Below are 25,634 nucleotides of genomic sequence, written 5' to 3' on the forward strand. Positions count from 1 at the left end.
CATTTCACCCAGGTGTTGTCTCCCACACTCTGACGTGAGCCAGGGCCAGTAGTGCATCTTGTCACCTCTCCCATCTTGCACCACATCATCACAGCAGTTATCACAAAATGTAAGGATACTAAAAGCATTATCCAAGTAATGTAACAAATTTTATACCAGACGTTTATTTTAGTACCACATGAATATAGTTTATCAGAGACAACTCCTACCTTCAACCTCAATGGTTGAAAGGTTTGAAAGGTTACTGTCTCTGATATTCAATAAATATATTAACATCTTAAAAATTATATAATTCTTTACCCTAAAAATTATATCAAGCACCGGAAAGTGGTTAACAAAGAAAACCTGTTAAAAATTATATATCCACATCATTTTGTTATAAAACTATTTGTAATCTAGAGAGCCTAACAAAATGAAAATAAAAACAGGACAGATCACTGGATGTTGTCACAATCAACAGTCACTGAGTAACACAACACACTCACTGCCACTGTGGCTGATGTTACTCTTAATCTCAAGACCATTGATACAACTACATGTGCTATACATGTGCTCGTACAAGAACCTATTTTGTGAGAAAAGGTTCTGAAAGAGAGGAGACTAAAGAAAATTGCAATAAATCTAAGATAGATCAACCAGGAAGAAAAAGATACTGATACAGAAAGTTTAGTGGACATATAGATAACAGAAATATGAAAGTTTTGAAAGATATTAACATGCAATTAAAGGAGAGTCTAAGATTAGTGGTAACAAAGCAAATACTGGAGGTAGAGAAGAGATTGATGATTTTGACATATAAATATAAATGATGGCAGAAATATGAAAGAGGTTTTAAAAGACAGTAGAGAGAGAGAGAGAGAGAGGGGAAAGTAGCAAGAAAACAGACATTGGAGGTAGAGAAGAGATTGATGAATTTGACAAGGATGATGACTTTCAGGGTATTACAGATATACACAACATAAACATGAATGAGGATTTGAAAGATGGTAACAAATAAGCTAAAAAAATAAAAAATAAAAGTCTAAGATCAAGAGCAAGAAAACAGAGAGATGGAGAAAAAAAAGTTTAACAAAGGTAATGATTCCAGGATGTTACTCAAAATGAAGATAATATATATATGCAGATGACATTTTCTTGAAAAACCTCCCACTGAGGATCCCAGAGCTGCTGACCAACCACTAGGGCATCATCACTGGCTCCCCTGGGGTGACAACCTCAGGTGGTGGTGTGGGAGGAGGTGTCTGCGTCTCTGGAAAGGCAGGAGTTTATAGTGAGAATCTGCCGGGGAAAGGTGATGGGAAGCAAGGTGACCATGGGAGAAACTGAAAAGAAGGTGACAGTGGTAGTTTAAAATAAGACAATCCCAGAAAATGAAAGGGAAAGAGGTGATAAGAAGTGAGGTGACCAAAAGAGAAACTGAACAGATGATAATGGTAGTTTAAAATGAGATACTGCCAGAAACATGAAGGGGAAAGAATACTAATCAACTATTATTAAAAATATAAAAGCAGAGGTGATGTGAATGTGACTAAAAAAAAGAGATGAGAAACAAAATAGGAGACATTAGTAAGTAAAGTGACTAGGGGAAGAAAAGAAAGAGGACATGATGTAAAACACCTAAGGAAGGACCAAGAGAGAAGGTTCCTGTCCTCTTCACCACTTAACACACTCACTCTCAGGTTTAGGGAGAGATGAGAGAAGAGACAATGGAAAGCAAGGTTACTGTGGCAATACAAAAAAGAGGTGATACAAAAAATAATACCCAAGAATGAGCTGAAAGAGAATGTTCCTGTTCTCTCCAGCACCTAGCACTCACCTTCTGGCCTAGAAAGAGATGAGACCAGGGAATGATAAGAAAGGGGACTTGATGCAAAAGACGCCTGAGGAAGAGCAGAAAGAGAAGGTTCCTAGCACACTCACCCTCTGGCTTGGGCTTCACGGGGGGCTCCAGGCGATGGGCCACACCACCGCCTCGGGAGTCTGACCAGGAGGTGAGGGCATCCTTGTCCTTGGTGATGCCATTGACACCAGCATAGGGGGGGTACAGGATGCGCAGGGTGTTGTTCTGCGCCTCCAGATAGTTTCTCACATCACCAGATAATGGAGCCACTTCGTGATTCCGCAAGTCTGGGGTGGTGGTGAGGTGTCATGGTTAGTGTTGGTGTTGTTATGGCTCAACTGTTCTATGGTGATGTGTTTATTTACATGATTGTAGAATGCCTATCTCTATCTATCTGTCTATATACCAGGCTGGCAATCTCACAAATGGCAGCCCAGACAAAGCACCACACACACACACACACACACACACACACACACACACACACACACACACACACACACACACACACACACACACACACACACACACACACATTCACAATTAACCCTATTAGCCCCTGATAGAAAGGCACAGTCTTGTGGACCACTGTACCACACCCCAGAAGCTAAGGCACAGCACAGCTGGCCACTTACACCCACAGCAAGGGCCAACAGCATACACTGGACAATAAAGTGATTGTATAATGTCTCTTGGTCATTTTTGTGCTCAGTGATATAATTTTAAAAGCTCTGTTGTCATCCTATAATACTTTCTATATATTTTTTTCACAGCTAGACAATTTTTCCCATAATCAGCAATAATTTTTTTGTTATTTTTATTATAATCTCTTCAGCAGTTCAGTAGCTGAGAAAACACACAAAAAAACATTATATTCTTTTCTTTCTGTCTGTGCACCATGATTTTTTAGGAGTAGTACATTGAGTAGGCTTTTATTTCCCCAATTTTTTTGTGCCTTGAGCAAGTATCCTTAAAACTTCCATAAATAAATAAACAAATCTAGTAAGGCAGCGGCACTCACCGTCCACCAGCACCAGGTTGTTGTCTGCACTGACTGTCACCCTGCGCTGCTTGATGGCATCGATCAGCGGCCTGTCCCTAAAGATGAGCTGCCCCACCACCTGCACTGCTGCCCCCACCTCCGGGCTGGCCAGCACCACTCTTGCCCCACAGATCTGCCAACACACACACACAAACACACACACACACAAAGAAATTAGTATACTTTTTAATAAGTAGTCATATACACAGAAATTAATCTATTTTCTTTCAATCTTGCTCTCCTTCCTTCACATCTTCCTCCACTCCAGACTCTCTTAATAAGTTTCTTTGTCACCTCACACATGACCAAACCACCACAACATGCCTTCCCACACACACACACTCACCCGGTTCATGTCAGTGATGACCACTGGGGTGTAGGAGGTGACAGGCCTGCTGGGGACATAGCCTGCTCCTGCCGTGGCCATCAGGTTGCTCAGGTGGTTGTTGAAGAGGATGCCATGGCGAGTCATGTAGCGGGAGCCAAAGTGTGTGCCCAGGCCTCTGTTGTGGGGAGAAGTGTCTGTGGTTACTGTGTGCATGGGACCTTTGGAATGAGTGGTTATTGTTGTGTTTAATTCAGTTGTCTTTGTGTGTGTGTGTGTGTGTGTGTTATGAGTGGTGGAGGTAATGGTGATAGTGAAAGTAGTAGTAATCAGAGGTAATAATTATTGTTTTTGCTGTTGCTGTTTACATAGTAGTATTAATAATTGTTGTTGTTTAAGAAGAAAAAGTAAATGAAGTGGTAATGCAGTAGCTTATGTGGTAGTAAGAACAGCAACAGTAGCACCAGCAGTAGTAATAGTAGTAGTAATAGTGTAGTACTAGTAGCAATACCGGTAATAACAGTGATAACAACACAACAGAAGCAGTAGTAATAATGCAACAGAAATAGTTAATAACAACACAACAGGATGTTAGAGCTAGTTGTTGTTATTATTATTGTTATCATTATTATTCTATTAGATTTTCGTCCTCTTTTTCTTCTTTGCCTGGCTTGTGCGTGCTGAGGTCAGGAGAATGTGGATGTTAGGTAAGTTTATTTGATATTCATATTTTGAGGATGTGGAGAGGGATATATGAATAGGAGAGATTGTACATATTTTCTTCATTATCTATGTAGTACTACCATTAACAACAACAATAACAAAGCAGCAGCAGCAGCACTCACACAACAGTGGCCACATATTGGTCAAACGTGTCCATCACAGAAACAGGAGAGCCAGCCTGCTCAAGGAGTTGGCGGGGCAGCGGGGCGTCTGTCTCCCCACCAAACTCAGCATCCAGGTCCTCCGTCTCAATCTCTGTCCTGTTCACCAGCCCTGCATCCACACCAGACCCTGCAAAAAACAAGCCATATCCATTTTTCCATAACCCTCTGTCCCAGGCTCTGTTCTGTTTGTCAACCCTGCATCTACAACAGACTCTGGAAACAAATTATACTGTAACTGTATTTCCATAGTTCATAGTTATTCAGTTTCCATATACAGGGTGTCCCATGAGTCACGGATATGATGTTCAAGTAATGGAAAGTTGAAAATATTCTATACACATATGCTGTGTTCTGCTTTATTTTGTAAGAAATTATCATGCAAGTTGTGTGTTGCAGGAGCCACTTGCCTAGGTGGGCCTCAGCCTCCCTCCCTCTCTCCTTGGCTCACTACATACTCAAGTGGCATAAATTGATAATTTTTCGTGTACAATCTACACAGTTAAATCTTGATAGGAAACAGTTAGCAAAAAGAAGGATTAAATTTTTGTATGTGTCAGTGAAGAAAATAAACAGGTAACACAGCAATACAGTGGTTGTCAGGTGCAACTCAATGCAACTGTCATCCCCTTGGATAGTTGACATCTTGACATTTAAGTGACAGGCTTCATCAATTTTAATAACATCAGAGTGGCAGCCTTACCCAAGTGGATAAGGTAAGCATAGCTCCTGCGGATGGCCTGGATGAAGCTGTCGTAGAGGTGGTGCTGGGGCGTGGTGGTGGTGATGTTGGCATGCTTGAGGAGGTGCAGGGCAGCCAGCAGCTGGGCTCCCCCTGAGAATACTGGGGAGGTGTGGATGGTGTGGTTCCTCAGGGTCATCTGCACACTGGGCAACTCATGCACCTGGGCACATATAGGGAGGCATAGAATGGCTGTCATGTCTTTTGCTTATCAGTACTAGATAGATAACTGTGATAGACTATACTGTTTATCAATACTAGATGGGTAACTGTGACAGACTATACTGCCTATCAATACAATGGAAGAGTAACTAAACTGTACTGCTTATCAATACTGAAAGGTTAACTGTGATAAACTATCTATCTATAAACAAGGCCAGCAATCCCACATGGTGCTATCGAGACAAGGCACCACACACTCATGCATGCATCATTCATACTCTTAGCCACAACAGTCCCTTGTGGAAATGGACAGCCATGTGGAACACTGTATTATAAGGTAATAAGTCATACTGCTTAGAGATATGGAACTGATAATGACTATAAACTAAACTGTCTGGAATTCTAGATCTTAAATATAATGTGATATAACATCCCAAAACTACTACTCAGCATGGTTTGTATCTTGATTTGTCTGATCTACACATTTTTCAGAGTTGGTGAGAGTGTGAAGCAAGTACCTCATATGCCCTGAAATCCCTGGCCTGGATCTCGGCTCCCTCAGCCTGCATGGCATTGATGTTGTCGTGGTCAAAGTCCAGACTGTAAAAAGCTGCAAAGGAAGACAGTAGTCAGAATCAGCAGCAGGTTCATCATGCACTAACTTCTCGCTACTAATGACAACATGGCACATTGATTCATGAGAAACTGCCAAGCAATTTTAACCCTTTATTCCTATGGTCTTAACAATTATGCAGTTCACACACACACACATACACACAGTTTTTAATGCAGCCAGAATAAATGAGTGTTTTCCAATGTTTTTAATACCCTGAGTTTTGCAATCCTCAAGTTTAGGGCTATGCCTTCTGAAGAAAGCAATAGCAAAACTCGAGAGGGTACTGTACTCCTGCTCTCACAACATGCAGAGAAAAACACATATGGTTCTTCAGAAAAGGACATCATGAGCAATACAAAATCCTATAAAAAAACAAAAACAGGCAAATACAAATAAGTAAACACAAGACTACTGTAGCACTTACTATTTGCCCCTCGCGCTGACACAATGTCCAGGAGTTCGGCAAAGTTTTCCCTCTGGATGAAGTCTCCCTTTTTGAGCATGTGGCCTTTGGGGAAGAAAAAATGCTGAAAGAGAGTGTCGCCGCTCGACTTGGTGTTGTTCAGCTTCTTCAGGGCATCCTCAAGCTGTGCCGACACGTTGAAACCTCGGCTGTGGGGTGGAGGGGGATGAAATGAAATCTTCCCTTTGAGTGTGAAAGGAAATAAGTAATGACAGGAAGCTCAAGACTGACCAATATCTACACAGACTTTGGTGAATGAGATAAAGCCTTCTTTGTGGTGTAAGAAGAGAGAGAAATACGAAAAGACACAACACTCAAAGCCAATCAATATCCACACAAACTTTGGTGAATGAAATAGAGCCTTGCTTGTAGGAAAGGAGGAAAGAAATATACAATGACAGAACACTTCAAACTGATAAATATCATCTTAGCCTGACTGGTCAAGTATCAGCTTATCTCCTTTACATTTTTATGGGGCATGTCACTCTCTTACATAGAAAGATACATATATTTCTCCTTTGTTTAGGTGTTTCCTTTAATTTTCCCAAGGTGTAAACATACCTTGAAAGTAATTTTTTATGTAAGAGGAGCTCTGGTCTAGGGTTACAAAAAAGCAGAAAAAAGTCCCACTGAAAGTACCAATTCCCAAAGAGTGGAGCTGTTCTAGTTGAGTAAAAAAAGTTGTCATAGATGAAAACAAGTATAGCAGCTAAGTTAAACAATTCAAGATAAATTTTTAACATTAATTTTGCACACAGACCTGAAGTAAATTGGCATCATGTGTAATGCTGTCCACAATGTCAGGAACAGATTAGATGCAATACAAAATACCCTACAAAGACAGTTGTAACGGTGGAGGACAGGGCACACACCACTAAGGACACCATGACACACAGCCTGACACCAGAGGACACCATGACACACAGCCTCACACCACTGAGGACACCATGACACACAGCCTGACACCACTGAGGACACCATGACACACAGGCTGACACCACTGAGGACACCATGACACACAGCCTCACACCACTGAGGACACCATGACACACAGCCTCACACCACTGAGGACACCATGACACACAGCCTGACACCACTGAGGACACCATGACACACAGCCTCACACCACTGAGGACACCATGACACACAGCCTCACACCACTGAGGACACCATGACACACAGCCTCACACCATTGAGGACACCATGACAGCCTGACACACACATCAAGGGTCTCACCGCGCAATGTCAATGCTTGGGCTGATCAGTTTCTCCCAGGGCAGCTTGCCAAACTTGCGGTGTGCATGCTCCAGGCCCCGCAGCAGCCCAGGCACCCCCACACTCCTAGCCTCTGTAGGGGACCAAAGTTTTGAAGCCAATGATACACATTATAATTTTTGTCTTCTAGGGTATTTTCTGTATCTATCCATTTTCCCTCTCTTCTTTCTCTCAGCTATTCTAACTTTTGCCTTACTCAGACAGTGTGTATATTGTCAGTTTTTCTTCTTAATTATTTTCTGTCTGTCTATCTTCCTCTCCCCTTCTCTCTCTCTCTCTCTCTCTCTCTCTCTCTCTCTCTCTCTCTCTCTCTCTCTCTCTCTCTCTCTCTCTCTCTCTCTCTCTCTGTTTTTAACTTTTACTTCACTCAAGGACAGACAAAGATCTTAGCTTCCTTTCTCACAAAGAAACTTCTGACTTTGTTTTTAATCCAACAATACCTACTATCATTTTTCTTCTAGAGCATTGTTTATATCTAGCCATTTTCTCATTTCTTACTCTTAATGCTCTTAATGCTAACCTTACTCAAAGACAAACTATTATAACTTTTCTTTTTAGATATTTCCTCTCTCTCTCTCTCTCTCTCTCTCTCTCTCTCTCTCTCTCTCTCTCTCTCTCTCTCTCTCTCTCTCTCTCTCTTTCAATTCTTCCAACTTTCATCTCACTTAAAGAGAGACTAAGGCTGCATCCACACTGAGAGCAAGAAAGTGGGCAAGAATGAGAGCAAGAAGATTTATACATTACTAGTGTAGGTGGCTACACCGGTGGCTGCCAGAGGATGGCATCCCTGCAGGTCAAAAGGTGAGAAAGCAAGAAGAGTCAACAGTTTACTTTTCTCGCACGGTTTTGTCAGGTCAGAATGAGCAACAGTACAGAGATGTTTCTATATCATCTGCTGTATCTCACCTCAGAAGGTAGGCAGGGCATTTAAGTTGATACTGCTATACTCGTCAGTAATTGCAGAACTCAGATGTACTCATAAAAGTTTGATAGAAGCAATAATAAAGAAATTATGGTGAGTTGAATTCAAAACACCGCTCTGCAATGTTTATAACAGATTTTACTTATGGCTACCATATTTGGCAGCTATGGCATGAATGCTATAATAAACTCTTTCATCTTATAAATAAAAGTCTCCCAAATATGATGGTATAAGCAGATGTTTCAAAAACTGCCACATAAATTAACATTTTCACCTCATTTCTCGTCCACGCCAACAGTGGCTCTCATTCACCACGGTGGTGATGATGCATTGCAAGGCTACTTGCTCCTTGCCTCCTTTATAGCAACACTTTGCCTTTATTGTATCTCTCACATACTTATTTTACAATGCATCATTATGTTCTGCCATAGTATGATATCAGAGTTTCCTTTCTCATCACATACTGATTTGACAGCCTCATCTTCTCGAGTCATGGGTGGGATGTACAGAGCTTTGGTGATGAACTTGTCAATCATGACCTTGAACTCGATGTTCAGTAAATCAGCTGATGTGGGTGGATGGTGGAAAGTGGTGCGGTAGCAGGTGGAAGCTTGTTACCATGGCAATTCCTGCCTGAAATCTCTTCTAACATGGTCACTCAAACTCACCCAACCTCTCTTGCCTACTTTCTTGCTCTCAATGCAGACACAGTCTAAGCCTCCTTCATGCCTCACAAACAAACTCTATTTCAAATTTTTCTTACTCAGAAACATTCTAAACTTCTTTTTCTCCCTAAATTATTTTCTCCTTAGACACATACTAAATAGTCGTCTTCCTTCATCACACACACTAAAACCCCTTACTTCTTTTCTCACACACACACACACATGAAACTCTAAACTTCCTTCCTTCACACACACACACAATACCTTTCTTCCTTCCTCAGACATACAGTAAATTCCTTCCTTCCTTCTTCAGACACACATGTTGAAACCCCTTACTTCTTTTCTCACAAACACTAAAATTCCTTTCTTCCTTCCTCAGACATACACAAAACCTCCTTCCTTCCTTAGAGACACACACAAAACCTCCTTCTTCCTTCCTTAGAGACACACACAAAACCTCCTTCTTCCTTCCTTAGAGACACACACAAAACCTCCTTCTTCCTTCCTTAGAGACACACACAAAACCTCCTTCTTCCTTCCTTAGAGACACACACAAAACCTCCTTCTTCCCTCCTTAGAGACACACACAAAACCTCCTTCCTTCCTCAGAGACACACAAAACCTCCTTCTTCCTTCCTAGAGACACGCACACACAAAAACCTTTTCTTCCTTCTTCAGACACACACAAAACCTGTTTCTTCCTTCCTAAAGCTGTGTTCACACTATCAAGCAGTACCCAACAGGCAAACACTGTTACAATATGCCGTTCTAATACACAAGCTGCCAGTTTGAGAGGCAGACACGGAGATGACGTCTGAAGCAGGGAAGCAATAGTGTGTATCATGATCATGTCAGGCCGTCCTTTTACTATTTCCAAAAAAACCTTACCTAATGACCTGAACTGCCCCACAGAACCACCTCTCAAGCAGTGTGGAATAGTATACAAGACTACAGGCAGTGAGGGCAGAGCCTGATGGGCTCTGTCCACAAGTGAAGGGTATGCACTGATCTGGTAGCACTTTGTTACCATATCAATGCCCATGATTTTTACACTTCTGACTTCACCAACTACCCATAATGATGTGGTTACACTGTTTGCCCGTCGGGCACTGCTCGATAGTGCAGACATGGCTTTAGAGACACACACACACACACAAAAACCCTTTCTTTTTTCCTCAGACACACACAAAAACTGTTTCTTCCTTCCGCAGACACACAAAAACCCTTTCTTCCTTACTCACAGAATAACTTTCTTCCTTCCTCACACACAATACCTTTCTTTTTTCCTCAGACACATAATAAATTCCTTCCTTCCTCACACAAACACACACAAAATACCTTTCTTCCTTCCTCAGACACACTAAAACCCTTTCTTCCTTCCTCACACACAGATTTCTTCCAGACACAAACTAAACTTATACTTTTCCCAACAAAGACAAAGAACACCTGAAACATACCCAGAGATTACTCAATCTACACCTCTCCCAACACATGTACACCAAAGCTAGAACACTTTTATATTCAGATGCTGCAGGTGAGAGTAGTAGAACCCAGAGAGGCTGCAGCTTACCTGTGGGGCCCGGTGGGGGGTTCTGGTGGTTGTAGCCACTGGGAACTGCACTCTGGAAGTCTATGACAGTGGTGGTGTTCATCTTGTGGTCATGTACCAGCATCACACCACTCCTGCAAATGTAGGGAATGTAGCACACACACACACACACACACACTGGAAGTGGATTTGGGAGTAACAGTTACTGAAAATTTGACTCTGGACAGACACATTGATAAAATTACTGAAGAGATGATAAATTTGTTAAAGAGTACAAATGGCATTCTCATATTTGGATGAAGGAATGATAAAAAAATTATTGATTTCCATGATAAGACCAAGAATGGAAAACGTGGATGGTGTGGTCTCCTCATACAGAGAGGAACATTGTAAAATTAGAAAGAATACAAAGAGCAGTCACTAAGATGGTTCTGGAGTTGAGCAAGTCAACCTATGATGAGAGATTAAAAATATTGGAAATTCCTACCTTTGAAAATAGGAGAGAGAGATTTAATAAACATCTATAGAATGATAAATGGTATGAAAAATGTGGACAACAAAATGTTTTATAAACTTAGACACACAGACTACAAGGGGACACAGTAAGAAGCTGAAGAAAGTTAACTGTAGAAGAGACAACAAGTATAGTTTTCCTCATACAAGTGTAAACAAATGGAATGAACTCAGTGAAGACGTTGTCAATGCCATAACTGTCCATGCTTTTAAGGCCAAACTGGATAGATATAGAGACACACACACATAAACCTAAATTGGAATATGCAGCAGTAGTGTGGGCTCCACATAGAAAAAAAAAATATACGGAAACTGGAAAGAATACAGAGGATAGTGACGAAGATGGTACCAGAACTGAAAGACTTAAGCTATGAAGAAAGAGATGGGATTACCAACACTACAAGAAGGAAGAGAAAGAGGAGATCTTTTAACAATATACAAATTAGTAAACAATATAAAAAGAATAGACAGAAATGACTTGGTACCACAGATGGAAGAGGGAGAGAGAGATAGACGAGGGGGCATGGGAAGAGAATAAAGAAGAGTGGATGTTCAAGCGACATCAAGATATACAGCCTCCTGTATCAAACTATTGAAATCTGGAATGATTTGAAGGAAGAAGTGGTTGCGGCAAAGTGTATTCATGTTTACACAAGAGCATAAGAATACAAGAAATAAGGGAAGCTGCAAGAAATTACCAAACTTATACATGACAGTCCCTGTATGAAATATACCTACCTATTTCCACCTATCATCCCCATCCATAAACCCGTCTAATCTTCTCTTAAAGCTCCCTAATGTCTTAGCACTAACAACATGATTACTGAGTCCATTCCATTCATCTACCACTCTGAGAACCAATTTCTTCCTATCTCTTTCTTAAACCTAAATTTTTCAAGCTTGAACCTGTTATTTCTTGTTCTATCCTGGTTGCTGATCCTAAGAATTTTGCTTACATCTCCCTTGTTATAACCCTTATACCACTTAAAGACTTTTATCAGGTCCCCTCTTAACCTATGTCTCTCTAAAGATCCTCTCTTAACCTATGTCTCTCTAAAGAATCTAAATTTAACAGTTTAACAGTTCAAAAATTTAATAGCTTCAGTTTAAAAAGAAACTGGATAAACATGGTTATGGAGACAGGACAAAATGAGCTTTGACTTGTGCCCTGTACAATACAAAAACTGTACAATACAACACACACACACACACACACACACACACACACACACACACACACACTCAAAAGTTGGAAAGAAAAGAGAAAGAACAACAACAGGAGGTAGATATGGAGGAGATAATAAGGCAACACCAGCAGGAACACAATAAGGACATGGAAAAGCATGTGATTAAAATAAAGGAAAAAAATTACAGAGAAAGATGTGTGTGGTGGTATTTGGGGTCAAGGAGAAGAACACACCCAAGCAAATAGCTACAGAGAAAGATGAAGTGAAAAGGTCTAAGGGAATGATAGCAGAAGTGGCAGAAGAAGGAGAGGGGATAGTCAAACAAATTGAAGAGGTTTACAGGATTGGAAAATGTAATGAAAAATGAAACATGACCAATGAAAATAAGACTTATGTCACAAACAGTAGCAGAACATGTCTTTCAAAGAACAGGAAAATTTACAAAAGTAGAAGGAATGAAGGAAATATGGATAAAAGAGACATGAACGAAGAAGAAAGAAGTGAACAGAAAGAGTTGAGAGTAGAGCCCAGTCAAAAAAATGGAGAGAGAACACAGGAACAAGCAAGGAAATTCATTTTGAAAGTTGTAGAGATCAAAGTGAGGAAATGGTGGCACAAAGATGCCACTGAAGATCACCAAGCAGAAGTTTAAAAATTATGTATACAAATGTAGATGGTTTGGAGTTGAGCCTATTGGAACTTGAATACTACCTAAAGCACAATAAACTAGACATGGTATGTCTAACAGAAACCAAACCAAAAAGAGGAAATAAAGTTGAGATTTGCAAAGGAAGGATATGGCACATGGAGGAGAGACAGAAAAGGAAAGGGAGCAGGAGGAGTGATGATATTGGTAAAAGAGGATATTGTTGTTGAGGGAGTGGAATATGGTGATGGAATGGCAGAAACTTTGAGTGTTGTGATTAAGATCAAAAGAAGTGAAAAAAAAAGGAAAGTTATTGTGATGTACATACCACCAAAAACTAATGAATGGGAGACCAATGGATATAAAACTGTGGAACTAGAAAAAAGAAATAGTACAGAGGAAATGATAAGGAAAAGTAACAAAGTGCTTTTAGTAAGTGACTTCAGCACTAAAGAAATTAACTGGGAGGAGATAGAAGTGAAAGAAACTGTTGAGTCATGGAGTAAAGAACTCATGCATACCATGATGGTTAATACAATGAGACAGTGGGTGAATGAACCTACAAGATGCAGAGGAGAAGAATCATCATCACAGTTGGACGTAGTGTTTACAAAAAAACCCAGAAAGCAGAGCAAGTATACATTGTCTGAGTCCACTGGAAAGAAGTGATCATGTGACAATAGAAATAGTACTACAGAGGAAACAGTGCTGCACAGAGAAGAACAATACAGAAATGGGAGACAGAACTATGCTAAGACAAACTTTGCAGAGCTTAATAAATTTTGTGGAAAAATTAACTGGAAAGAGCTATTTGAAGGTAAAGTAGTGCAAGAAAATATGGGATATTTTTGAGCAAGTATAGAGAGGGGGTGCAACAGTTGGTGCCAACTTATAAAGTGAAAATTGTGAAGCATGAATGGTATAATGCCAGGTGTGTAGAGAAAAAAAAGTAAAAGAACAGGCCATGGAAGAAAATGATGAGACAACTGAATGGAAATACAAGAGAAGAATACAGAAAGGCAAGGGATACACATAGTATAATAAAAAGAGAAGAAGAAAGAAATTTTGAAAGTGACATCGTAAGAAAGTGCAAGGAAGAGCCCAAACTTTTCTACAGATACATAAACGGGGAAAATGAAACATAAGGATGGCACAAACAATTTAAACTACTGAGGAGATGAGTGAACTAATGAATGAATTTTCAATCTGTGTTTACAAAGGAAACTGATTTTGTGGCACCGAAAGTGGCATCACAGAATGAGGGAACACAGGAGATACAAGAAAAGAGACAAGAAATCAAAAACTGCTGGAAGAGCTGGGTGCTACAAAAGCTATGGCACCAGATCAAGTAAATGGATGGATATTAAAAGAATAGAGAACAAATGGAGGAACCCATATGGGATATAATTAACGGCTTGTTGACAGAGGGAAAAGTACCAAGGGAATGGAAAAGAGCTAACATAGTTCCAATGTATAAAGGGGGAAATAAAATCATTAAATTATAGACCAGTGTCACTAACAAATATTGTAAGCAAGCTATGTGAAATAGTAATTAAAGATAGATGGTGCAATATTCAAGCAATGAAAACATAATACCAGAAAAGTAATTTGGATTCAAGAAAGGGAGATCCTGTGTCACAAATCTACTGAGTTTTATATGAGAGTAATAGATGGAGTGCAAGAGAGGGACAGATGGCTTGATGCCATATACTTGGATCTCAAAAAAACATTTGATAAAGTTCCCCACAAAAGTCTTATGTGGAAGTTAGAGAACAAAGGAGCAACTTAAGGGAGCAGCATTGAGATGGATGGATGATTATTTACAAGGGAGGGAAATGAGAACAGTAATCAGACACTAATTCAAGTTGGTATGGAGTGACAAGTGGGATACTGCAAGGATCTGTGTTAGCACCTATTACAAATGTATAATATGTATGTAAATGATGACAGAGGATCTAAATAGTTATATAAACCTGTTTGCTGATGATACAAAAATAATGAAAATAATAAAGGATGAAAATTACATTGGTACTGACAAAATACATGTATGGAGCCAAAGATGGAAACTAGAATTTAATGCCAGAAAATGCCACATGCTGGAAATACAAAATAGTAAAAAGAGACCTTCATGGAATTACAAAATGGAAGGAGAAATAATGATTAAAAGTAATGAAGAAAAAGATTTTGGAGTAATGATTCAGAACACTATCACCAGAAGGGTAAATAAACGGGATATTCGGCTCTACATACAGCCTGTTAACAAACATTAGGGTGGCACTTAACTGTCTGAATAAAAATATGATGAAGGAAATTATAATAAGCATGATACATCCTAATATACAATATGCAGCAGTAGTTTGGGCTCCACATAGAAAAAAGATATATGGACACTGGAAGGAATACAGAAGATAATGACAAAGATGGTACCAGAATTGAAAGACTTAAGCTATGAAGAAAGACTTGAAGAGATAGGATTACAAGAGGAAAGAGAAAGAGGAGACCTGATAACATTGTACAAATTAGTAAACAATATAGAAAGAATAAACAGAAATTACTTAGTATCAAAGAATTTACATTCTTTACAGAGATGTAGGTTAAGAGGGGACCTGATAGGTCTTTAAGTGGTACAAGGGTTATAACAAGGGAGATGTAAGCAAAATTCTGAGGATCAGCAACCAGGATAGAACAAGAAATAACAGGTTCAAGCTTGAAAAATTTATGTTTAAGAAAGAGATAGGAAGAAATTGGTTCTCAAATAAGAACATAAGAACATAAGAAATAAGGGAAGCTGCAAGAAGCGACCAGGCTTACACGTGGCAGTCCCTGTATGAAATATACCTACCTATTTCCATCTATTATCCCCATCCATAAACCTGTCTAATCTTCTCTTAAAGCTCTCTAATGTCCTAGCACTAACAACATGATTACTGAGTCCATTCCACACATCTACCACTCTATTTGAGAACCAATTTTTTTCTATCTCTTTCTCAAACCTAAATTTTTCAAGCTTGAACCCATTATTTCTTGTTCTATCCTGGTTGCTAATCCTAAGAATTTTGCTTACATATCCCTTGTTATAACCCTTAAACCACTTAAAGACTTTTATCAGGTCCCCTCTTAACCTACGTCTCTCTAAAGAATAGACAGAAATTACTTGGTACCACAGATGGAAGAGGGAGAGAGAGATTCAGAATTTTACTAATCTCCCCAGAACTAACCAGCTCCCCATCTTCTGCCTTTAATGGACCTATAGTATCCTTATTCTTCATCCTGTATACCTGACCCTTGGGGTCTGTCTTTGCCTGGCTGGCTACTTTTAATTCCTAATTGCCCTTAGCTTTCCTCATTAACTTCCTGACTGTTCTAACTAATTCATTATCTTGTGACCTTAAAACTCCTTCACCTGCCCTTAATCTCTTATATATACTTCTCTTACGCCCTATATAATGTTTTAACCTAGCAGTCATCCATTTAGGGTCATTTTTCTGTGATCTTATTGCCCTATACAGGATATTTGCTAACTGACCTGTATGAACTTCATCTACGAAATATTAGTACAATTCATCTACATTTACTTCACCTAATCCCCTCATCTCAGCCCCTACCATCCTCTCCACTCCTTCATCTACTCACCCCGACCTCACCTCTCTCATTTCAGCATGACCTGACATTCCAACATACTCACACCTATCTCCCCCTCCCTCTCTCCTCCGCCCCTTCTGGACACATCTTCCTTCCTCTTGTCCTACACCCTCACGCCTCACCTCACCTCTCTCATCCTGCCTTATCTCTCTCAACTCCGTCCTGGACCTGACCTCACCCTGCATCCGTTGCCAGTCAACTCCTTGGAGGTACCTTTTTAATTTCTCAAAATCTGCTCTCCTAAAGTCAGGTATTTTACTAGTCTTTTTGCTTCTAAAAGTTTCTTCCCATTTTAAACTGTACCTAATTTCCCTATGGTCACTGTTACCTAGCTGTCCTCCAATCTCTACCTGCGTGACTGCTTCCTTCCTGTTTGTAAGAGTTAAATCTAGAATATTATTCCCCCTTGTGGGTTCTACGACTACCTGTTTAAAAAAAAAAATTATCCTGAATTACCTTAAGAAATTCCTCTGCTTCCTTGTTACCCACAATCAGACTTCAGTCGATATTCCTAAAATTAAAATCTCCTACCACACATACCTGACTGTACCTGCCTGCTCTATTTATTTCCTGCCACAGTGAGGTGTTAATTTGTATTGGTCGGTGGTCTGTACACTACTCCCAGTACTACTGACTGTGATCCTTCCTTAATATCTACCCATATTGACTCTGCTTTGTTATCTGTTTTAATTCTACTGTTAATTCAACACTGTAATGTGTCCTTAACGTATAACGTGACGCCGCCTCCTCTCCTGTTTTCCCTATCTTTATAGAACATTGTATACCCATCTATCTTAACCTCTGGATTAAATACTTTTCCTGACATATCTAACCAAGTTTCAGTTAAAGCAATGATATCAAATTTCTCTACACACGCTATTCCTCTTAGCAAGTCTATTTTTTTCAAAATACTTCTACAGTTTGTGTAGTAAATGCCTAAGCTATTTCTCACCTTTCCTGAGTTAGCTACCTTTCTAGATTTAACTAATTTGTCCATTTTTCCTCACAAACCCTTCTTCCCTCCCGACTAACGAAAAGAGTGCTGGAGTGCAGTTACTTCCCACTCGAGTGCTCTGGCCACAATACGAACACTGTGGCGTGATAAATACACTCCATCCCAGGTGTACAAGGTGTCCCTACCATAGAAAAGGTCCCAGTTGTCACTGAATGTCCATCCATTACTCTTACAATGATTCGCACTGTAATAGCCCTGGACAGCCACTCAGCACCAACTCCCCTCCTCGGCAAGACACCACATACCACGGGGATCCCTCCCTTGTCCCTAATCCTGTCCAAAGCCTGTCGAAACCTCCTGATAAGCTCCTCACTCCTGACCTTACCAAGGTCTTTCCCTCCTGCACTGAGGAAAACAATAGGCTTGGTCCCATCTTTTTCCAAGCACGTGTCTAGCCTGTCAGCTACCTTCCCTATCCCAGACCCCGGCAAACACACCCTCGACCTATGCTTCCTATCCCTAGCACAGAACGCACTATCTAAGTGCCTAACCTGACTATCACCAAACACAAGCACTCTACCTTGGGGCAGGGTAACTGCATCTGCCCCCTCCTTCTTGCCTCCTCCCACCATGTCCACCTCCTCCATCTCCCTCACTTCCTCCAGCACACTGAAGGGATTCTTCATCTCCACGCAAGGAGCCCTGAGGACCTTCACCCTCTTGGCTCCCCTGCACACAACCGACCACTGCTCCTCCATCGCCTTACTAGGTAAGGTGACGGTGGGGCACGACCCTCCCACAGGTGCTGAGATCCTCTCACAGAACTCAGCCTGTAGGTCTGAGATCCTCCCACAAAACTCAGCCTGCACCTCTGAGATCCTTTGATGGAACTCAGCCTCCACCTCTGAGACCTTCGCAATGAAGGCCTCTAGAACAGGATAACTAACACAACCAGACGACTCAGCAACAACAAATAGAGTGGTAGATGAATGGAACAGACTCAGTAATTATGTTGTTAGTGCTAAGACATTAGGGAGCTTTAAGAGGAGATTAGACGGGTTTATAGATAGGGATGATAGATGGAAATAGGTAGGTATATTTCATAAAGGGACTGCCACGTGTAAGCCTGGTCACTTCTTGCAGCTTCCCTTATTTCTTATGTTCTTATGTTCTTATGGAGGAGGGAAAGAAATGTACAAGGGAACATGGGAAGAAAATAAAGAAGAGTGAATGTTCAAGCAACATCAAGAAATACAGCTTCTCGTATCGAACTATTGAACTCTGGAATGATCTGAAGGAAGAAGTAGTTGCAGCAAACAATGTACACATGTTTAGAGAGAAACTGGATTAATATAGATATGGAGACAGGACAAAATGAGCTTTGGCTCGTGCCCTGTACAATACAACTAGGTAAATACACACGCACACACACCCAAACACACACATACACACACAACCACAGGTGCACATACTCACACACAAACACAAACATGCAAACAAATAACCAAATCAACTAATTGACACAACACACACACACACACACTGTGTAGTGTAGTGGTTAGCATGCTCAGCTCACAACCAAGAAGGCCTGGGTTTCAATCCCGGGAGAGGCAAGGCAAATGGCTGAGCCTCTTAATGTGTAGCCCCTGTTCACCTAGCAGCAAGTAGCTATGGGACGTAACCCAAGGAGTTGTGGCCTCACTGTCCCAGTGTGTGGTGTGTAAGTGGTCTCAGTCCTACCCAAAGATTGGTCACTATGAGCTCTGAGCTCTTCCTGTAAGGTAACAGCTGGCTGAATGACCAGCAGACAACTGTAGGTGAATCACACTCAAACGTGCAAACAAATAATCCAATCAACTAATTGATACAACACACACACACACACACACACACACACACACACTCTATGGAGGAGGCAGTAGGCACCTACCAAAATGATAACTACTTCCCCGAGTGAGGTTTAAAGCACTGGATCAGGGGGTGCTATGAACCTATCATTAAACCCAGCTGTGACCTCACAGAATGTTTCCCTTTGTGTCACACAATACAAGAGGGCAGTCACAGCCTGTACTCTAAAGATTTCCTTCACACAAAACTATAAGCACCTGATTACACACACACCCTTCACTCAAAATTCAAAATTATCATGGAAACTCCTACACCTGCCACAGAGTCCCCATCTGGGGAGGGGACCACAAATGTCCCAAGGTCGGACTGCTCTTTTGGTATTAACCCTAAGTCTCTTGACACCCCTACCCCCTCAACTTTTTCTTCATTAACTTCTGCAACATTCGCATTTTCAATCTGTAGAATACCACCTCTCCTCCACTAAACCTCATCTTCTTTTCCTCACTAAACTCAGGTGTCTGAAGCAATTGACAGTAGCCTCTTTTCTGTCCCCTCTTACATTCTTTATCCTTATTTTCAATCCAAAGCTGGATGTTGTGTGTATGTGCACAATGACTTTACCTGCTCTCGTGCCAACGCTCTTGAATCTTCTGAGTTTTCCACCATCTGGCTACGACTACAGAGTCACTCTCCAACTAAATTTATCTATGCTGTATACCTCTCACCTAACTACTCTGACTATAAGAAATTCTTTGACTACTTAACTTCCAAAGTGGAACACATTCTGACTCTCTTCCCTTTTGCAGAGATCTCTGTTCTTGGAGACTTCAACGTTCACCACCAGCTTTGGCTTTCCTCTCCCTTCACTGATCATCCAAGTGAACTAGACTTCAACTCTGCTATCCTCCACGACCTAGAGCAATATCCCTACTCATATCCCTGACTGTCTTGGAGATGCATCCAACATTCTTGACCTTTTCCTAACCTCTAATCCTACAGCTTATGCTGTCACCCTCTCTTCTCCGTTGGACTCCTCATATCTCATATCTGTATCTTGTCCTACTGCCCCAATCCCTCCTCAGGATCATCCTAAGCAGAGGTGACATTTTGCCTCTGTTAGTTGGGGGGATCTGAGGAGGTATTTTGCTGATTTTCCTTGGAATGACTACTGCTTCCGTGTCAGAGACCCATCTCTGTGTGCCAAGCACATAACAGAGGTGATAGTGTCTGGCATGGAGGCATACATTCCTCACTCTTTTCTCAACCTAAACCCTCCAAACCTTGGTTTAACACAGCCTGTTCTCGTGCTATACATGATAGAGAGGTGGGCCACAAAAGGTACTTAAGCCTTCCATCACCAAAATCTCATGCACTTTATATTTCTGCCCAGAACCATGCTAAGTCTGTTCTCCAACTAGCCAAAAACTCCATTAATAGAAAGTGTCAAAATCTTTCAAGATCTAACTCCCCTCATGACTTCTGGCATCTAGCCAAAAATATCTTCAATAACTTTGTTTCTTCTTCTTTCCCTCCTTTATTTCAACCAGATGGCACCACTGCTATCACATTTATCTCTAATGCTGAACTCTTTGGTCAAACCTTTGCTAAAAACTCTACCTTGGATGATTCAGGGCTTGTTCTTCCCTCTCCTCCACCCTCTGACTACTTCATACTAACTATTAAAATTCTTCGCAATGATGTTTTTCCGTGCCCTTGCTGGCCTAAACATTCAGAAGGCTCATGGACCTGATGGGGTCCCTCCAATTGTTCTCCAAAACTGCGCCTCCATGCTTGCACCTTGCCTAGTGAAACTCTTTCAACTTTGTCTGTCAACATCTACCTTTCCTTCTTGCTGCAAGTTTGCCTACATTCAGCCTGTTCCTAAAAAGGGTGACTGTTCTAATCCCTCAAACTACCGTCCTATTGCTTTAATTTCCTGCCTATCTAAAGTTTTTGAATCTATCCTGAACAGGAAGATTCTTAAACATCTATCACTTCACAGCCTTCTATCTGATTGCCAGTATGGGTTTTGTCAAGGCTGCTCCACTGGTGATCTGGCTTTCTTTACTGAGTCTTGGTCATCCTCTTTTAGAGATTTTAGTGAAACTTTTGCTGTTGCCTTAGACATATCAAAAGTTTCTGATAGAGTCTGGCACAAAGCTTTGATTTCCACACTACCCTCCTACGGCTTCTATCCTCCTCTCTGTAACTTCATCTCAGGTTTCCTTTCTGACCATTCTATTGCTGCTGTGGTAGATGGTCACTGTTCTTCTCCTAAATCTATTAACAGTGGTGTTCCACAGGGTTCTATCCTGTCACCCACTCTCTTCCTATTTATTCATCAATGATCTTCTAAACCAAACTTCTTGTCCTATCCACTCCTACACTGATGATACCACCCTGCACTTTTCCACATCTTTTCACAGATGTCCAACCCTTCAGGAAATAAACAGTTCACACAGGAAAGCCACAGAATGCCTGACTTCTGATCTCTCTAAAATTTCTGATTGGGAAGAGCAAACTTGGTATTGTTCAATGTCTCAAAAACTCAATTCCTCCATCTATAAACTCAACACAACCTTCCAGACAACTATCCCCTCTTCTTCAGTGACACTCAACTGTCTCTCTCTTCTACACTGAACATCCTCAGTCTGTCCTTTTCTTATAATCTAAACTGGAAACTCCACATCTCATCTCTAGCTAGAACAGCTTCTATGAAGTTAGGCTTTTCGAGACATCTCCGCCAGTTTTTTCTCAGCCCTCCAGCTCCTAATTCAGTACGAGAGCCTTATCCGTCCATGTATGGAGTATGGTTCACACTCATACCACTACTTTGGACAGGGTGGAATCAAAAGCTATTTGTCTCATCAACTCCTCTCCTCTGACTGACTGTCTTCAGCCTCTTTCTCATTGTTGCAATGTTGTATCTCTATCTGTCTTCTACCACTATTTTCATGCTAACTGCTCTTCTGATCTTGCTAACTGCATACTTCCCCTCCTCCTGCAGCCTTGCTGCACAAGACTTTCTTCTTTCTCTCACCCCTATTCTGTTCACCTCTCTAATCCAAGAGTTAACCAGTATTCTCAATCATTCATCCCTTTCTCTGGTAAACTAGAGCTCCCTGCCTGCTTTTGTATATCCTCCTTCCTATGACTTGAACTCCTTTAAGAGGGAAGTTTCAAGGCACTTATCCTCTAATTTTTGACTAGCACCAGATCCTATTCAGGGACTGGCATCCCAGTGGAGTTTTTTTTTTGTTTTTATTAGATTTTTGTTGCCCTTGGCCAGTGTCCCTCCAGCATAAACACACACACACATACACACACACTCACCCGCCAGGCCCCACAGTGTGTGGGTGGACAACCATGAGACACATCACTGAGGCAACAGCCACATCCACTGCACTGCCGCCAGCTGCCAAGATGGACGCCCCCACACGACTGCACTCCTCCACGTCTGTGGCCACCGCACCATGGGGCATCACCTGTGGGAGGGGATGAAGGAGGGTCAGTGCCTCTTTCTTTTTTTTTTCATCATATTTTATTTTCTCTTTTTGTTGGTCTTGGCCAGTGCCCCTCTTATATAAAAGAAAAAATGTAACCAATCCAGTCTTTCATTCTAGTATATTAATGATGTATATTGATTTTTTGCTTTGTTAGAGAAAGCGATTCCTTGCCCCCTCAAATTAAACTATGGATGGGAAAATGTTTCTTTTTTTTTTCTAACCTTGAATAGATGAATGTTTCTGCCTCTCTTACTCTTTTTCAGATTTCATTTTTCTGTTCCTCTGAATAGAACTTTGGGTGGGCATTTCTTTTCCTTTTCCATTACACTTTATTTTCTGTTACTCTAAATTTTTAACTTTGGATGGATAAATGTCTCTTTCTCTTTTTTCATCATATCTTACGTTCTCTTCCTCTGAATTAAATCTTGGATGGGTAAATGTTTCTTTCCTTCTTATCTTTATCACTTGAAATATCTTGGTTCTTGAAATATCAGTATATCCTTACAGGTAAAAGTTCACCAGTATATTAACCCATCACCTCCACCCTTCCCTCTGCCCCACCACCACCTCCCATCACCTCAGTCATCAAGAGAAACAGAGAGAGAAAAAAAAAAAAAAAATCAGTATATCCTATCCACTAAGAATTCACCAATGCATTATATTAGGCATAAACACAGCGGGAAAGCAGTAACCTGCCATTTCTGTAGTTTAGTTAGGTCACCCCTCTTACACTTTACACCTCTCATAACCCATCATTTCCTCCTCCTCCTCCCATTTTGAGCCAGAATGATATGATAAAAAAATGAATGAAAAAAATGATAAAAAAAATAAAATAATTGCAATATACAAAAGAAACAGACAGGAAACTTCAAAATACATAAAAAAACACACAAAAAAATCTTCATTGTAGAAAAAAAAGAAATGAGAAAAAACAAAAAACAAAAATATGTAAGAGACAGAAAAAAAAAGTCTTCAATATAGTAAAAAAAAATCACCCTTTCACCCATCCCTTCCCATCTCCCCCATTACCTCAGGGCTTCCATAGTAGATCTGGATAATGAGGGCGACGGTGATGGCGATGGTGAGGATGAAGAAGCAAGTGGAGATGATGGTGAAGCCATCGCCACCCCCATGGCAGCAGTGGCGCTTCTTAGAGGAGTGGAAGGGGTGTGGCCGCAGCACAGACTCCTCTGGTGGGTGTGGGTTTTCATTATTGGTGTTATTAACATCATTGCTATGATTACTGCTATATCGTTATTGTTATTATTATCATTAATATTATTATTATTATTATTATTAATATTAGTAATACTAGTGTTAATATTATATCAATAGGTATCAATGCAGTTTTTATTTCTATTAACTTTGTGTATCACAAGTTACTATATTTTCCTATTTTTATGTATGTTTTATGGAGGCTTTGTAAAGCTTGATAAACCAAATAAAGATATAACATTCATCGAAATACTCATCTCTCAAGCCTATCAAAATGCATCATTAAAAAAAACTACTCAGTCTGCTGAGTCTACGAGTATTTTCAATCTAACAATGGAATAATTATCTTAGGGATGCTTGTTACTGAAATAAAACAATTACCTAGAGCTTGGTAACTGTGGTAACAACGTGGTGGTGTATTAATGCGGTGTGGTGGTGTATCCCAATAATGTGGTGTGGTGCATTGCAGTGGTGTTGTGATGTGGTGCATGTTATATTGTCCTCAACTAAAATAAAACCTCTAGTCTAAGAGAGAGAGAGAGAGAGAGAGAGAGAGAGAGAGAGAGAGAGAGAGAGAGAGAGAGAGAGAGAGCCGAAAAACACACCCACCTAACATCCATTCATAAAACACCCCATATATCCACCAAGTAACTCTGTACCACCACCGTCACCACCCCGGCCACGCACACCCCAGTGCCCTCACATCACTCCCTGGCATTACCTGTGTAGCCATGGCTCGCTGTGTGGTCTGTGAGGATCATGGGGACAGACAGCTGACAGACTCACAGAGACTTTAACTCCTGGATACGGACGGGTGAATGTCAGGAAGCTTTGTCTTTTGCAACGGCTCTTCCCTTTTTATGGGCAACTTCCGTAATAGGATTCTTTGGAGTCATTTTCATTTTTTTCTATTACTACTACTACTACTACTACTACTACTACTACTACTGTTTTATTTATTTTTTACTATATTATATTTTTATCTATTTTCGTAATACAGATGTTACATACATAGAATATTAAATATTTGACTTTATAAGCCATTAGAAAGTAAAACAAAATTCGTAAAAGGAAGAAAATGAGGAGGTAGTGGGAAAGCATCTCCTAAATCTATTAACAGTGGTGTTCCTCAGGGTTCTGTCCTGTCACCCACTCTCTTCTTATTATTCATTAATGATCTTCTAAACCAAACTTCTTGTCCTATCCACTCCTACGCTGATGATACCACCCTGCACTTTTCCACGTCTTTTCATAGACGTCCAACCCTTCAGGAGGTAAACATATCACGCAGGGAAGCCACAGAACGCCTGACATCTGATCTTTCTAAAATTTCTGATTGGGGCAGAGCAAACTTGGTATTGTTCAATGCCTCAAAAACTCAATTCCTCCATCTATCAACTCGACACAACCTTCCAGACAACTATCCCCTCTTCTTCAATGACACTCAGCTGTCCCTCTCTTCTACACTGAACATCCTCGGTCTGTCCTTTACTTATAATCTGAACTGGAAACTTCACATCTCATCTCTAGCTAAAACAGCTTCTATGAAGTTAGGTGTTCTGAGACGTCTCCGCCAGTTTTTCTCACCCCCCCAGCTGCTAGCTCTGTACAAGGGCCTTATCCGTCCATGTATGGAG

At 40.7% G+C, this 25,634-nt stretch overlaps 1 protein-coding gene across 1 annotated transcript; it reads right to left on the reverse strand.

Moving 5' to 3' along the window:
* Window positions 1–127: 127 nt before the first annotated feature.
* Window positions 128–24,870, reverse strand: LOC135113172 (glutathione hydrolase 7-like). Its single transcript, XM_064028270.1, has 13 exons — window positions 24,719–24,870; window positions 23,812–23,972; window positions 22,610–22,761; window positions 10,507–10,619; window positions 7,311–7,422; window positions 6,036–6,223; window positions 5,514–5,605; window positions 4,795–4,996; window positions 4,053–4,221; window positions 3,229–3,385; window positions 2,862–3,015; window positions 1,921–2,127; window positions 128–1,249 (listed from the first exon to the last, which is right to left on the reverse strand). Exons 1-13 carry the CDS (start codon window positions 24,756–24,758, stop codon window positions 1,179–1,181), a joined length of 1,818 nt encoding a protein of 605 aa, XP_063884340.1. The 5' UTR covers window positions 24,759–24,870; the 3' UTR covers window positions 128–1,178.
* Between the last annotated feature and the right edge of the window lie 764 nt (window positions 24,871–25,634).

Source organism: Scylla paramamosain, chromosome 25, assembly GCF_035594125.1.
Source record: "Scylla paramamosain isolate STU-SP2022 chromosome 25, ASM3559412v1, whole genome shotgun sequence".
Taxonomy (NCBI): Eukaryota; Metazoa; Arthropoda; class Malacostraca; order Decapoda; family Portunidae; genus Scylla; species Scylla paramamosain.

Excerpts from the sequence above, each read along its gene's own strand:
- LOC135113172 (XM_064028270.1), bottom strand. The coding sequence starts at position 24,758 with ATGATCCTCACAGACCACACAGCGAGCCATGGCTACACAG. Across the intron at positions 23,973-24,718 it reads AGCGAGCCATGGCTACACAG|AGGAGTCTGTGCTGCGGCCA; the intron begins GTAATGCCAGGG and ends CACACCCACCAG. Across the intron at positions 22,762-23,811 it reads TCTACTATGGAAGCCCTGAG|GTGATGCCCCATGGTGCGGT; the intron begins GTAATGGGGGAG and ends CCCCTCCCACAG.